This window comes from Dreissena polymorpha, chromosome 4 (assembly GCF_020536995.1).
Source record: "Dreissena polymorpha isolate Duluth1 chromosome 4, UMN_Dpol_1.0, whole genome shotgun sequence".
In the NCBI taxonomy this organism is placed as follows: domain Eukaryota; kingdom Metazoa; phylum Mollusca; class Bivalvia; order Myida; family Dreissenidae; genus Dreissena; species Dreissena polymorpha.
The window spans coordinates 136256207-136269836 of NC_068358.1; the positions used below are offsets into that span (position 1 = coordinate 136256207).

Genomic DNA, 13630 nt, shown 5'->3' on the forward strand with positions numbered 1-13630 from the left:
TTTTGCAATATTGAAGATAGCAACTTGAACATTTGTCATGCATGTGTATCTGCACATTGAGTGGTGAAAGGTCAAGGTCAAAAGGTCAAATATTTGGCTTCAAAGCGGCGCAATAGGGTGCGCAGGTGTGTTTGCGACAAACACATCTCTTGTTATAATAATATTTAATTTAAAATCGTATAAACATACTACAAGCTGATTAAACACAATAATGATTATGGGGCATCAGCACGATCCAACAATCATAAACTCAAGTTAATATAGCTATTGAAATTGCACAGAAAAACAACTTGTTAAACAAAGCACACAAGGGCAGCATAATAAATGTTCACCATAATCAATGAGTTACAACACCACCATATATATTCCACATTGTTACAATACATATACGCAGTTTTACACTATTATCATTACACGATATTATCTCAAGCATATGTTCAAACACTAGTTGGACTAATGTTCAAAACACTCTACACAAAACATACATTCATGGCAACAATTATAAGCACTTAACATGATAGAAATACTTTCATACAATACAATTATGTGAAAAATGTCGATTGCTCAGCAATGAAACATTAATTCTGCTTCTAGAGTTAGCCCGAATACAACTTGTATGCCGGTAAATATAGGAAATGTCCTTGTTTGTGTCTCCATTGACTGCTAGTACTGGCGTTCTGCTAGTATCCCGAGGAGTCGTCTACAGAAAACGCTAACACAGCCATCATACAATTGATCGTGTATGAACTGACACTTAACGCCATGCAATTGCACGTGGCCAAACACACGTGCGACGCTTTCATCATAATCCCCACATCTTCGCATAGTGAGCAAAGTGCTTGCTCGGGATCACTCTTCCACACGCATAGCTCCAAGATCGTCTGCGTTTGAACATGATTGTAAAACGATGCTGCGCAGTCTTGAATTGGTTTATGGTGCTCGTGAGCCTCGAAGACATAATTACAAGCCCTTATGGACATCCACTACTTTATTGTTTTTTGGTTTGAAGTTTGGGGTTCTATTTTCGGTATAATCTGTTATGTCATATCCATCTATCTTGGCCGATTTGACAATGTATGCTGTATGCACTGTTGACAAAACGTGTGTCCACACGGCGATTGTACTGGTATATAAAATATATTCTTGCATATTGTACAAGACAAACTCTCTTTAATTTTAGACACCAAATCCATGTCCGAAATGATTAATTGCAATCGAAAGTACTTGTCCTTCCTACTTATAGATATCTATTATAGATAGTCGCTAGTGTACACCATTAAGAATATTTCATAACATTATATTCTTGTAGTCTGTGTTTATTTTTATTATATTTACAACAAAGATATGTCCACGCTCAATCAAACGAGTTGATATACAGTTTATATACACGTAGTTTCATTTTTATTCACTGGCGTTAATTTTGTTTGCGAAAAGTTATCTGAATGTAACCTTTTGCTACTTTTACACACTATTCAATGTTTGGTTATTAAATTGACCAATAGGATTGATGCTTCATTCGCGACAGATCATCAACAAATGTCAATTTTAAATATAAAGTAATATGTGCTAAAATAATCGTAAATACCGCATTTTGAAGATGTCTAAGCAGAATGAAGAATACTTGTCCGCAGAGGAATTGGCGAAATAGACTCTATCACAGTCTTCGCGACAAAGGTCTTGTGAATTCTATGAAGGTAAATGCCAATGGTCAAAATCTGATTTGTTAAAATGTCAAATTCGGATTGCATTTTAACAATTTCCGGAGAGTTGTTCTTCTGCATAAGATACAGTGTTGTCATTGGTTATAAAACGACAAACTATTACGTATTTTTGTTACAGTATTATTTTGTATTTGTCAATGTTTAATTATTTTTGTATTATCAAATAATTAAACGAAGTTGAAGAGGGCATGTTTAGACCTGTTGCCAGTGCTGCCCAGTTAAAGTTTAAAATAACATGTTTTTATTACATGTGAATTGTTATTTAGACAGAATGATTTGTTATTATTTTGCACAGAGCCAACTACGTACAAGTCTAGTCAGTGAATTAAAGAAGTCAGTCAATGGCAAGTTGTCTATCGAGGATCTGGAAGTGCCAGACTCTGGCTCCCTTATTCACCGAGCTTCCAACTCACTTGTAGCTGACCACCTGCGTAGCTGCAAATATGACTACACATACAGTGTCTTTCTACCAGAATGTGGCATTGACAAAGCCAAGGTAATTTTTATAGCTAAATAATGGTGGGCGAACCAGTTAGTGAACACCTAGGCTAAGAAATAACAGTTGAATTGAAACACTTAAAATAACAAAAACATTTTGTTTTAATAAATGAATAACAGATCAAACATTAAATAACTTATCTGTAAAGTTTTCCAGCAAATATCTTTCAAGAATTTATAACAATGATTCCCTAGTTATTGTCACCTCTAGCAGACAAAACAAAATTGCGGCCAATGTAAACATGACCTATTACCGAACAGTTCATAAATACTACTCCAGTATATACAAAGTCACATTACAATCACGTTACCCGAACTCGGTGAAAAAAAACCTGCTTCTGCTGCAATCAAAACTGCAAACGGAAATATGTTATTTGGTGTGTAAATGCACGTTTTGATAAATGCATTAAAAAAGTAATAGCAAACAACACATAAAACCGTTTAAATAACAATAATTGCATTCCTTTAACCTGTTTTCGGCACTTTTGTTTCAAGCTAATTAGGCAAATAGGTCATGGACTTCATGTACGACCATTTGTTTATAGATGTGATGTCATGCACACTTTTGCGCATGCGCATACAGAACCAAAACAAAATGTCCAATAATAGGTGCTGTTCGTTAACAGGTACTTACATGATAAAAAAAGTAGTCAATACATTGTGCTACAAAATATTGTTACATGTATTGTATAGACTGACAACAGGAGCAGCTTAGGTATATGCTAAAATACTATTCAAATAAAATGAACCTCACTTTGTTTTGTTGTGTTTTCTTTTATTTGATACATGCAGGCAGCTAAGGTGTATGCTTCATAATTTGGCGCATATAATGTGTGTCCAGTAACAAAAGTATAAAACACTTGTTTCATGTTCTTCTGTTGAAAATAATTATAGTAATTATTTGCTTTTAATGGTTTAAATAAAACCATATCCTAGTTTGTCTTTTTGTGTACTCCTAGATTTTATCCAATGAAGATGTGCTACAGCTGCTCAAGATTAGTCCACAGTCGCGATTGTACAAGAAAATGGTAAGTCTTTGTTCTTGTAATTTGAAATTTAATTGAAACTAAATTATACATAAACATAATATTGGCATTCATATTTTCTGTAAAAGGTGATTGATGAATGATCAGATATAAATTACTTGTTACATGCACATAAATGATAGAGCACTTGAAAAGATGTTTCTAAAATTAAATTAAATGCTCTTGCCAGTTAATTGTACATACAATGGAGGATAATGAAAAAGCAATTTTTAAAGAGAAATTAATTTTTAAACTGTTATTGCATCCTTTTGCATTAAAATGAACTCACTGACCATTTTAGACATCAGCTCACCCTGGTCAGAGCAGGAAGGGATTTCTGTGGCAGCTTCTTAGTGAGCTGTGCTATCTACACAGCCAGGCCAGTAACACAGCCTCAACACAGACTGACCTTATCAAGGTGGCTACTGTCTCCACACTGGGTAAGCAAGTTAGCCAATTATTACAGCAATGGCTGATGAGAAAATGAGTTGAAGCAGCACCAAGTATCTAAAGTTTTCTTTCATTATCAAACACTAAGTTTTTGGTGATGACTTTCCATGCTTTGTTTATTTCATGATATCATGAAAAAAAAAGCTATACCAAATCCAAACATTACAGTTTACCTAGATAGCCACATACAGTCAATCTTGTATTAAGAGACTACAAATGGGAGTAACAAAAAGTGGTCTTTTAATAAAATGTTCTTTAAAAAAAGACCATTCTGAAAAAAGAAAAATCGTCAGTATCAAGTTCATAGACTGATTCTTTGACACAACTATCATGTTTAATATTTAAATTATAAACAATGATCCAGATATGAGTGTACTTAAACATATAATTACCTTGCAATTTATAACTACTTATAATCCAACGAAACACTTTTGCTGTTTTTCACGATAAGTGTGTTTAAAAACTTAGCTAAACACAAAAGTTCCCCTTTTTTTAAATGTACAGGAAATGGGTATATTGGAACTACACAGCCTTTTGCTGAAAACACAACCATTCGCCGACAACACGGCCTTTAGCTGAAAGCGGAGACAAATGTATTCGTCATTGCAAAGCTTATGACATTTCATTATACCTAAATGAATGGGATTCAGGCTGATGGTACGGATCATAAGACAAGTTAATAAACATGGCAATATACTCTGATACCCTGGTATAGCATAGACCTATCATTCTGACAGATGAGAAGATGATTGAAATAGAAACCAAATATCTCAAGTTTACCAGTATACTAAAATACCAGAGTTGAGCATTGACCATCATGATTTCTATGCTGACAGATGAGAAGATGAGTGTGCTGGATGAGCTGTTTAGTTCCCGTCGGGAGGAGCAGTACCGCACGGGCGCCACAGCACTCGAGGACCGCCTGCTCAAGTTCCAGAGACACCTCGAGGAGAGGTGCAGGAATGAGATGAAACTTGAGGTGAGATTGGTTGTGCGTGGGTAGATGGAGGGGGATTTTGTGGTTTTCATTTTTGTCTAGGTAGGAAATACAGGGTCTTCCCCAGGCCATTTTAAGCGCCCCTTGCCGGGGCGCTTGATTTTCGAAATCAGAGTCCCCGGGGCGCTTGAAATTTTCCGATCAGTGTATTCTTCAGTAAAAGGAAGTGGAGATTGTCCAAAAAAATCAAGGTTTCCCTATCAGTGTATCAATATTTCCTGTTTTAAAAGAGCACTCGGTACCTACTTTCACAAGTAATCGCCATAAACACCACATGGGGTAATGGATAATCCACTGATAAGAGAATAGCATGACGCGCGTATCGATTATTCTAGCCACATAACACGGTCATTTAAATGCTGACAAGGATGTATCTGGTAACTTTCCAGTCGTCAAACTGTGAAGTTCATCGTCCAATCGGTTACGCGAATGCTTATGAGGGCGGGGTTAACTATCGACCATTATTTTTGATTGACGTCGGGCATGAAGTAAGAGTTTATCGCAGCTTGATTAGCAAGAAGTTGTACCATTTGAGCAATATAAAACCGGTAATTAATACAGTACAGAACATTAAAGACGGCTTCGGGCATCATCATCACACCTTTTTACTGTAAACAAGTGTTACCTATGACTCATAATTAATACGAGAAATTAATTGCAAGTGGTAAACAATTAATTATTATAGCGAGAAAGTTGTGCAAATGACTCCCGGTTACAATTATGTGATAACAATTTATTTAATTCCAGTAGATGTATATTTCAACATGTCCATTTATAGAACTGATTCACCTCGTTTTTCTGACATTTATTCGACACGTAATGCGCTTTAACAAATTTTTGTTGAATTAATTACGCACACTTGTAAATGTTTTGTCCGATAATCGATAGTTAGAAGGCTGATGATGGCAACCGGCCGTGATCCTCGTGGACAACGTGAATTTCATGCATTATTCCGTCAAAACATTTATTCGACTCGTAAAGTGTTTAAACAAATTATCGTTGAATTTATAACGCAACGGTTAATATTTGTTGAAATCTCAAATGGGAATAATTAAATTTGTAATCCGAAACCCATTCCTGTAAGTCGATGTTAACGCGTTTTTAATCCGAAACACACTTCCGAATGTAAATGTTACCGCAGCGTTAAAAATTTTTGCTTCAAATTAGCAGTGCAAATTTATTTTGTGTCAAATCTTTTTCTCAATTAAAAAGAGCGCGAAAATTATGCAGCATGTACAACGTCGCGTCTATTGCATACAAATGGCGTGTATTGAGCGTTTTAACAAGCACACAACAGGTCAGGGGATTGACGCATATTCAGAGGCATATTCATTGGCAATATTTCATCAAATCTATAAATAGTCACTTAAAAAATGGCAAGGTTTGTGTTAAAGAAATAACTGAAAGCTTTTATCGTAAATATTTACTAGAAAGAGATTGATAACAACGTAATAAAAGGGATTATCGGGTAATAAATAGAAACTTGAAAAATAGTAAGTATACAGGAATAGAGTCGGGTTGAAACGGATGTATTGGGGAATCGTTCGAGGCGGGATTTTACTATCTGTGCGGAAAAGTTTTAAAACAATTAAACAATATAAAAAAATATATTTTTAAATGACTGGGGGATTTTTTTTAAGAGTCATAGCGCACCAAATGACGTCTTTTGACGCTGTTTTTCTTTGAGTTATAACGCACCACAGAACGTGAATTGACACGTTAAATAAATAAAAAATCAACGTACGGAGGGGACACCCCTCCCGAACCCACCCCGATCGGCCCCGGGGCGCCTGAAAAAATTCCTGGGGAAGGCACTGAAATATTCTTTTAGAATGTTGAAGTGTATTTATCTTAAGCTTCTTATTTTAATGCAGCCATAAATGTGTTAGTTATTGTTCATTGTAACAGTTCAGTCAATTCAAGAATGAATTATTTTTCTCTTTTTTTCATAATTTATGCAATTTTTACTTCAAATATAAAGTTAAATGTTTCCCTTATGAATACAAAGCAAGATAGGCTGTAAAGTTAACGATTCTATTACATATAATACCCATATCAATCTCGGCAGGTGGCACGGGTAAAGGAGGACGAGGTTGCTAGGATACGATTAGAGGAAAAGGAGAACTTTCGTCGGGAGTTGGAGAAAGCTCGGAAAGATGTAAGTCAGCAGTTCTCCAACTTTTGTGGTTTTCAGTTTTGTCATTACTTATACCTACTTGCAATTTTTATCACATGCCTGCATTATTATTGAAAATAGTAGTTGTTTAAGCATTTGCAAGAATAGTAATTTGCAATTTGAAGTCATTTTTACAAAATACATTTATCATGGTGTAGTGTACAAGTGTTGTTTTTTTCACAAAGAAATTTACTAAAAATACAATGTGGCACATGAACCAAGCTTATTGACGCTTCTTTTGTTGGTATAAAAATAACTGGACTGTTCTTTCCTTTTCCTGTTTCATCACCATTATTAGACGCCCGTTTGAAAAAATCTGCTTGTATTATGGCAACATCTTAGTGGGCTGGCAGCATGAAATATTTATTTGGAATGTCATTTTGTCCAGCATACAGAGTTTCTCATATAACTTGCCAAATGTGATAAGCATTACGAGACCAAGTGTAACCTACAACTGCCTAGGTCCAAGGTTGAGATCACAATTCAAGTTCAGAGGGCAAATTTTGGTATTTTCATCAGTATGGATGGGTTTTATATAACTTGTCATAAGTGATCAGCATTGTTAGGCAGTGTGGTGCGCGTATATCCATTGTTCTAAGGTTAAAGGTCATGGTTTAAGATCAAATTTAAGAAAAAATTGCATATGACACTTTGTCTGGGGCATAGCATTGTTCGGGCTGGATGGCTGGATTTTCAAATGACTCATCAGCATGGATAATCATGAGACAGGTCGCCTGGGCAAGAACTAGGTCCTCAGGTCATGGTCACATTTCAAGGTGAAAGGTCAAATCAAGGAAACACTGTGCTTTATGTTTTGTCAGGATCATTACTTTGTCTACATATCTGGCAGAAAAGATAAGCATGAGGAGTTTCACGTTAAAGAACATGGTAATAAGGTCTGAGGTTTTGCAATATTTACACGCATACTGAGTGGTGAATACTATACCAAATTCCCTTGGCCAAAAGACTAAATCACAATTTAAGGTCAAAGGTGAAGTTAGAGATATCCGATCAAAACATTGTAGAGACTGTCCAATAGGTAAGTTATTTCTTTTACTGTTGTGCTTATTGTTTGTGATAATTAATCTAGGGTGTTTCCTTTCAAATAACTTACATGTTCTTTTTATTTCATTATAGTTAGAAAGAAGCTACCAGGCCAAATTTGATGCTCTGGTTGTGAGAGAAAGGAATGCCGCAGAGCGCTTACAGAGAGAACAAGAAGTAAAAAAGCGTGTTGTGTAATTTTTCTAGAAAAACTAGCTAGCTTTATTCTCTCGAAAGCAGGCATTTTGCGATATCAAGTCAAAATGTTATGCCTAGCTAGTTACATTATTTCAACCTTCATGATCTCAGTAACAATACTTAAAAAAATGTATAATATTTATTTTTTTCTCCTGCTTTATGAAAACTAGAGGCCAGTACAAACTGGGTTTAAGTGCTTAACATTTCTATTTAACATGCACTTATTTCAAATTTAATGAACCCTCTACCATTCAGCTACGCAGTTTGATGCGTATGTAGTCCCTTAGAAAATCAAATTATAGTTCAGACATTTCTTACCAAATTAAATTTGAAAGCCTTCATTTCCAACTCAAAGATACTGATGAGCATCAAACAACATTAAACCTAAACAGACTGTGAGTGACTTACAGACTGTTCTGGTTTTATGCTGGATGCATATAGCCACTTTCATTTAGCTTTTGAGCTGGAAAGGGTTAATTTAATTATCATTAATGTAATTAACAGTTTCAACCCATGTGATTGTTGCAGATGCAAGAAAAGGAGGTTTACAATCAGCGCCAGTCCATCCTGGAGGAGATAGAGGCAGTGAGACAGCGTGAGGCCTCGATAAAGAGGGAGTCTGAAGTCTTCTCCAGGTAATACACTCTCAGTACACGTTAATACGCTAATGCTTAATGGTATAGTAAGAATAATTAAAAAGGTATATTTTTGGAAAAAAAAATGAAAAAAAAACACTGCTCTAACCTGAATACAAAATGTTGATTTTTTGTGTGGAATTTTAGATATTGTTGGAAATTTTATATTGTCAATGAAAACAACACACGTACCTTTATAACAAATGTTAGACTAATATATTTGCTTTGATAATTATTGAGGAATTATTAAGCAATTATTACAAAATTCTCTTGTCTGGTGATGCCTTCCTACCTGCCCTTGTATAGCACCACCCTGTACTTAGTATGGTACTAGACCTTTCCCTGGGTGAGTGATTGGCATGTATAATGTACATGACGGTTACCCCAGGAAATTGTGTATGGATTTAAGGCTTTATAAGGTTTGGTTGGGGAAAAAAAGGTGCAGATATATAAAGAAATAAATAAACAAATTATTATTAATTACAAATTGCTAAGCTATTGAAGTGTACATAAAGAATGGTTTCTAATATCATTTTACAAATATGTTTTTTGAAATTGTAAGAAGAACTCACTTTTATTTATTTGCCCAGATTTTTATGCCCCCGGTAGGGTGGCATATAGCAGTTGAACTGTCCGTCAGTCAGTGTGTCAGTCTGTCTGTCCGTCCGCAAACTTTAATGGCCATAACTTTTTATGCCTCCAGTAGGGTGGCATATAGCAGTTGAACTGTCCGCCAGTATGTCAGTCTGTCCGTCTGTCCGAAAAAAAACTTAAACGTTGGCCATAACTTTTGCAATATTGAAGACTGCAACTTGATATTTGGCATGCATGTGTATCTCACGAAGCTGCACATTTTGAGTGGTGGAAGTTTAAGTTCAAGGTCATCCTTCAAGGTCAAAGGTCTTTTTTTTTATATTTCAAAGCGGCGTTCTCATGAAGCTGCACATTTTGAGTGGTGAAAGTTAAAGGTCAAGATCATCATTCAAGGTCAAAGGGCAATTTTTTTTATTATTTCAAAGTGGCACAATAGGGGGCATTGTGTTTCTGACGAACACATCTCTTGTTCAATATTGAACATAGCAACTTGATATTTGGCATTCATGTGCATCTCATGTAGCAGCACATTTTGAGTGGTGAAAAAGAAAGGTCAAGGTCATCCTTCAAGGTCAAATGTCAAATATATGGCGTCAGTCTGTCCGTCCGAAAACTTTAACATTGGCCATAACTTTTTCAATGTTGAAGATAGCAACTTGATATTTGGCATGCATGTGTATCTCATGGAGCTGAACATTTTAAGTGGTAAAAGGTGAAGGTCAAGGTCATCTTTCAAGGTCAAATGTCAAATATATGGCGTCTGTCCGTCCGTCCGAAAACTACTAACATTGGCCTTAACTTTTTCAATATTGAAGATAGCAACTTGATATTTGGCATGCATGTGTATCTAATGGAGCTGCACATTTTGAGTAGTGAAGGGTGAAGGTCAAGGTCATCCTTCAGGGTCAAATGTCAAATATATGGCGTCTGTCCGTCAGTCCAAAAATCCCCCCGACAAAAAACACTCTATATTTCACTTGAATTTAACGGCCACCGGACCATAACGGCCAATGGCCACTATATTCCATTCCGAAATTCATGTTTGACCTGAAATCAACGGTCATGCGTCGATCGTCTTGAGTCGCGAAAATTAAAAACACAGCACATTATTTGTCCGTCTATTTTGCGGTTTAAGCGTCTGAAAGCGGTGATTGTCTTTGATATTATAAAAGCGGCCTGCTGCGAGTAAACAAATTATAAGGTGTTGAAAAGGTTTATTTTTGGGGGATAATTGTGGGGGTATCTTCAAAAAAAAATATGTCAGAGTTTGTGACACGTTTAAAATTATTATTGCTAATTAAATGACCGCTAATTATTTGAATTAGAACGGTACAGTTACACCGTTCTATCGGTTGATGACACCAAATCCGCTTTTTAGACTTTGACGGACGTGACGTAAACGGCACGTGACAAGCTTTATTTACTGAATGAATGAGATGCATGAGTAAACATGAGTAAACAATTATACCAGCATTGATACAGCCATTGCTGTAAGTTAACAATATGAAATTTAATCAACCTAAAAGATATCATTCTCTATTATATAATGTACACACGTAATTTAATGCTGTTATTATGCTTTGTTAATGCAATGAGCATTTGTTTACACTGTATGTAAACGACTGGGTGGGGTAACGACGTAGCAATACTACCAACTGACCAGCCTTCTTAAAATTGTGATCCGAATTCAACGGTCACCTGTGGACAGCGGTAACTTTGATCATTTCCCTTGACTGACCGCTGAATTCAGGTTTGACTGTATTAAAGATATCAGCTGGACATTTGGCATGCATGCGTATCACATGGAGCTGCACATTTTGAGTTGTGAAAGGTCAAATCAAGGTCATTATTCAAGGTCAAAGGTCAAAATTTGCAATATTGAAGATAGCAACTTGATATTTGGCATGCATGTGTATCTCATGGAGCTGCACATTTTGAGTGGTGAAAAGTCAAGTTCATTCTTCATGGTCAAATTTTGCAATATTAAAGATAGCAACTCGATATTTGGCTTGCATGCGCATCTCATGGAGCTGCACATTTTGAGTGGTGAAAGGTCAAGGTCATCCTTCAAGGTCAATGTCAAAAGTAAATTTTTGCAATATTGAAGATAGCAACTCCATATTTGGCATGCATGCGTATCTCATGGAGCTGCACATTTTGAGAGGTGAAAGGTTAAGTTCATCCTTCAAGGTCAAAGGTAAAATATATGTCTTCAAAGCGGCTCAGTAGGGGGCATTGTATTTTACGAACACAGCTCTTGTTTTCTACTACTTTCATTTTGATTTAGCATTTGATCAAAATTGTTTGTGTTATTTATCAAATCAGTGAGAATCTTGTTGGAATCTTTTATAAAGCATTTGTAGAATAGAATGTTACTTGGTTTTTTATTTTTCCCACGTTTTTTTTTGTCTCAAAATGGTCTGTTTTTATTTTGAAAACCGACAAATGATAATAGAAAACATATTTGATAAATAACAACTACCTTCATGAAATAGAAAATATGACATCATATTTCAGCATTTAGAGAATTTACTCGATGTGGTATTTCATTTATATGTTCAAAAGCTGTTTATTGAACTTTTATTAGTAATTGTAGTATTGTTAGAAAAATGTGTTCTTTGATGGTTAAACAATATGTTTGTAGGGAAAAGAAGCTCAATTCAGACAGATTGAAGGCTCAAGAAAATGAGATTCGCACACGTGAACACGAGTTGTCCAGAAAAGAAATTGAGTTTGCACAGAGGCTTGAAAATGAAATGACAAAGTATGTTTTGTTTGTCAATGTAACTATGTTTGTGTCTCAAACTTGGCCATAACTGGTGTAACTATTTTATGCTATAATCTCAATATGTGCTTCATTTTTAGCTCATCTATTTTTTGAAAAAAAATTATGAGCTATTGTCATCACCTTGGCGTCGGCGTCTGCGTCGGCGTCGGCGTCTGGTTAAGTTTTGCGTTTAGGTCCACTTTTCTCAGAAAGTATCAATGCTATTGCATTCAAACTTGGTACACTTACTTACTATCATGAGGGGACTGGGCAGGCAAAGTTAGATAACTCTGGCGTGCATTTTGACTGAATTATGTGCCCTTTTTATACTTAGAAAATTGAAAATTTTGGTTAAGTTTTGCGTTTAGGTCCACTTTTTTCAGAAAGTATCAATGCTATTGCATTCAAACTTGGTACACTTACTTACTATCATGAGGGGACTGGGCAGGCAAAGTTAGATAACTCTGGTGTGCATTTTGACAGAATTATGTGCCCTTTTTATACTTAGAAAATTGAACATTTTGGTTAAGTTTTGTGTTTAGGTCCATATTATTCCTTAAGTATCAAAGCTATTGCTTTCATACTTGCAACACTTACTAACTATCATAAGGGGACTGTGTAGACAAAGTAATGTAACTCTGACTGGTATTTTGACAGAATTATGTGCCCTTTTTATACTTAGAAAATTTGGTTATGTTTTGTGTATAGGTCCACTTTATTCCGACAGTATCAAAGCTATTGCTTTCATACTTGCAACACTTATTAACTATCGTAAGGGGACTGTGCAGGCAAAGTTATGTAACTCTGACTGGCATTTGTACGGAATTATGGGCCCTTTATACTTAGAAAATTGAAAGTTTGGTTAAGTTTTGTGTTTTGGTCCACTTTACCCCTAAAGTATCATAGATATTGCTTTCATACTTGGAACACTCGCAAACTATCATAAGGGTACAGTAAAAGGACAAGTTGCATAACTCTGGATGTCATTTTTACGGAATTATGGCCCTTTTTTGACTTAGTAACTTTGAATATATGGTTAAATTTTGTGTTTCGATCCACTTTACTTCTTAAGTATCAAGGCTATTGCTTTCAAACTTCAAATACTTTCATGCTATCATGAGGTTACTGTACCTGGCAAGTTGAATTTTACCTTGACCTTTGAATGACCTTGACTCTCAAGGTCAAATTATTAAATTTTGCTAAAATTGGCATAACTTCTTTATTTATGATTAGATTTGATTGATACTTTGACAAAACTACTCTTACCTGACATACCACAATAGACTCCACCTAAACCATCGCCCATGCCCCCCCTCCCCCCCGAATCCCCCCCTATTTTTTTTGTTTTTTTTGTTTTTTTAAGATCATCTCACGAATGACCACCACACCCTCACACTATACCCCCCCCCACCCCACCCCACCCCCTCCCCAAATTTTTTTTTAAACCGTTAAAAAACAAAACTATTTATTTTGATTATTTTATGTTTGAAATATTGAAATACCGTCCAACCATCGCACCCAAGAA

The 13630-nt window shown here is 35.7% G+C and overlaps 2 protein-coding genes across 2 annotated transcripts in view; one reads left to right on the forward strand and one right to left on the reverse strand.

The window, feature by feature from the left end:
- Positions 1-13630, reverse strand: part of LOC127876766 (uncharacterized) — a 332105-nt gene that overhangs the window by 60118 nt on the left and 258357 nt on the right. The gene's annotated exons all lie outside the window — the stretch shown is intronic.
- LOC127876758 (centriole and centriolar satellite protein ofd1-like) overlaps positions 1598-13630 on the forward strand; it is a 40354-nt gene continuing 28321 nt past the window's right edge. Inside the window, 10 exon segments of the mRNA XM_052422207.1 lie at positions 1598-1639; positions 1641-1694; positions 2017-2217; positions 3179-3247; positions 3546-3684; positions 4531-4673; positions 6760-6849; positions 8005-8088; positions 8638-8744; positions 11983-12102. Of these exon segments, the coding sequence (XP_052278167.1) occupies positions 1598-1639; positions 1641-1694; positions 2017-2217; positions 3179-3247; positions 3546-3684; positions 4531-4673; positions 6760-6849; positions 8005-8088; positions 8638-8744; positions 11983-12102 (1049 nt within the window).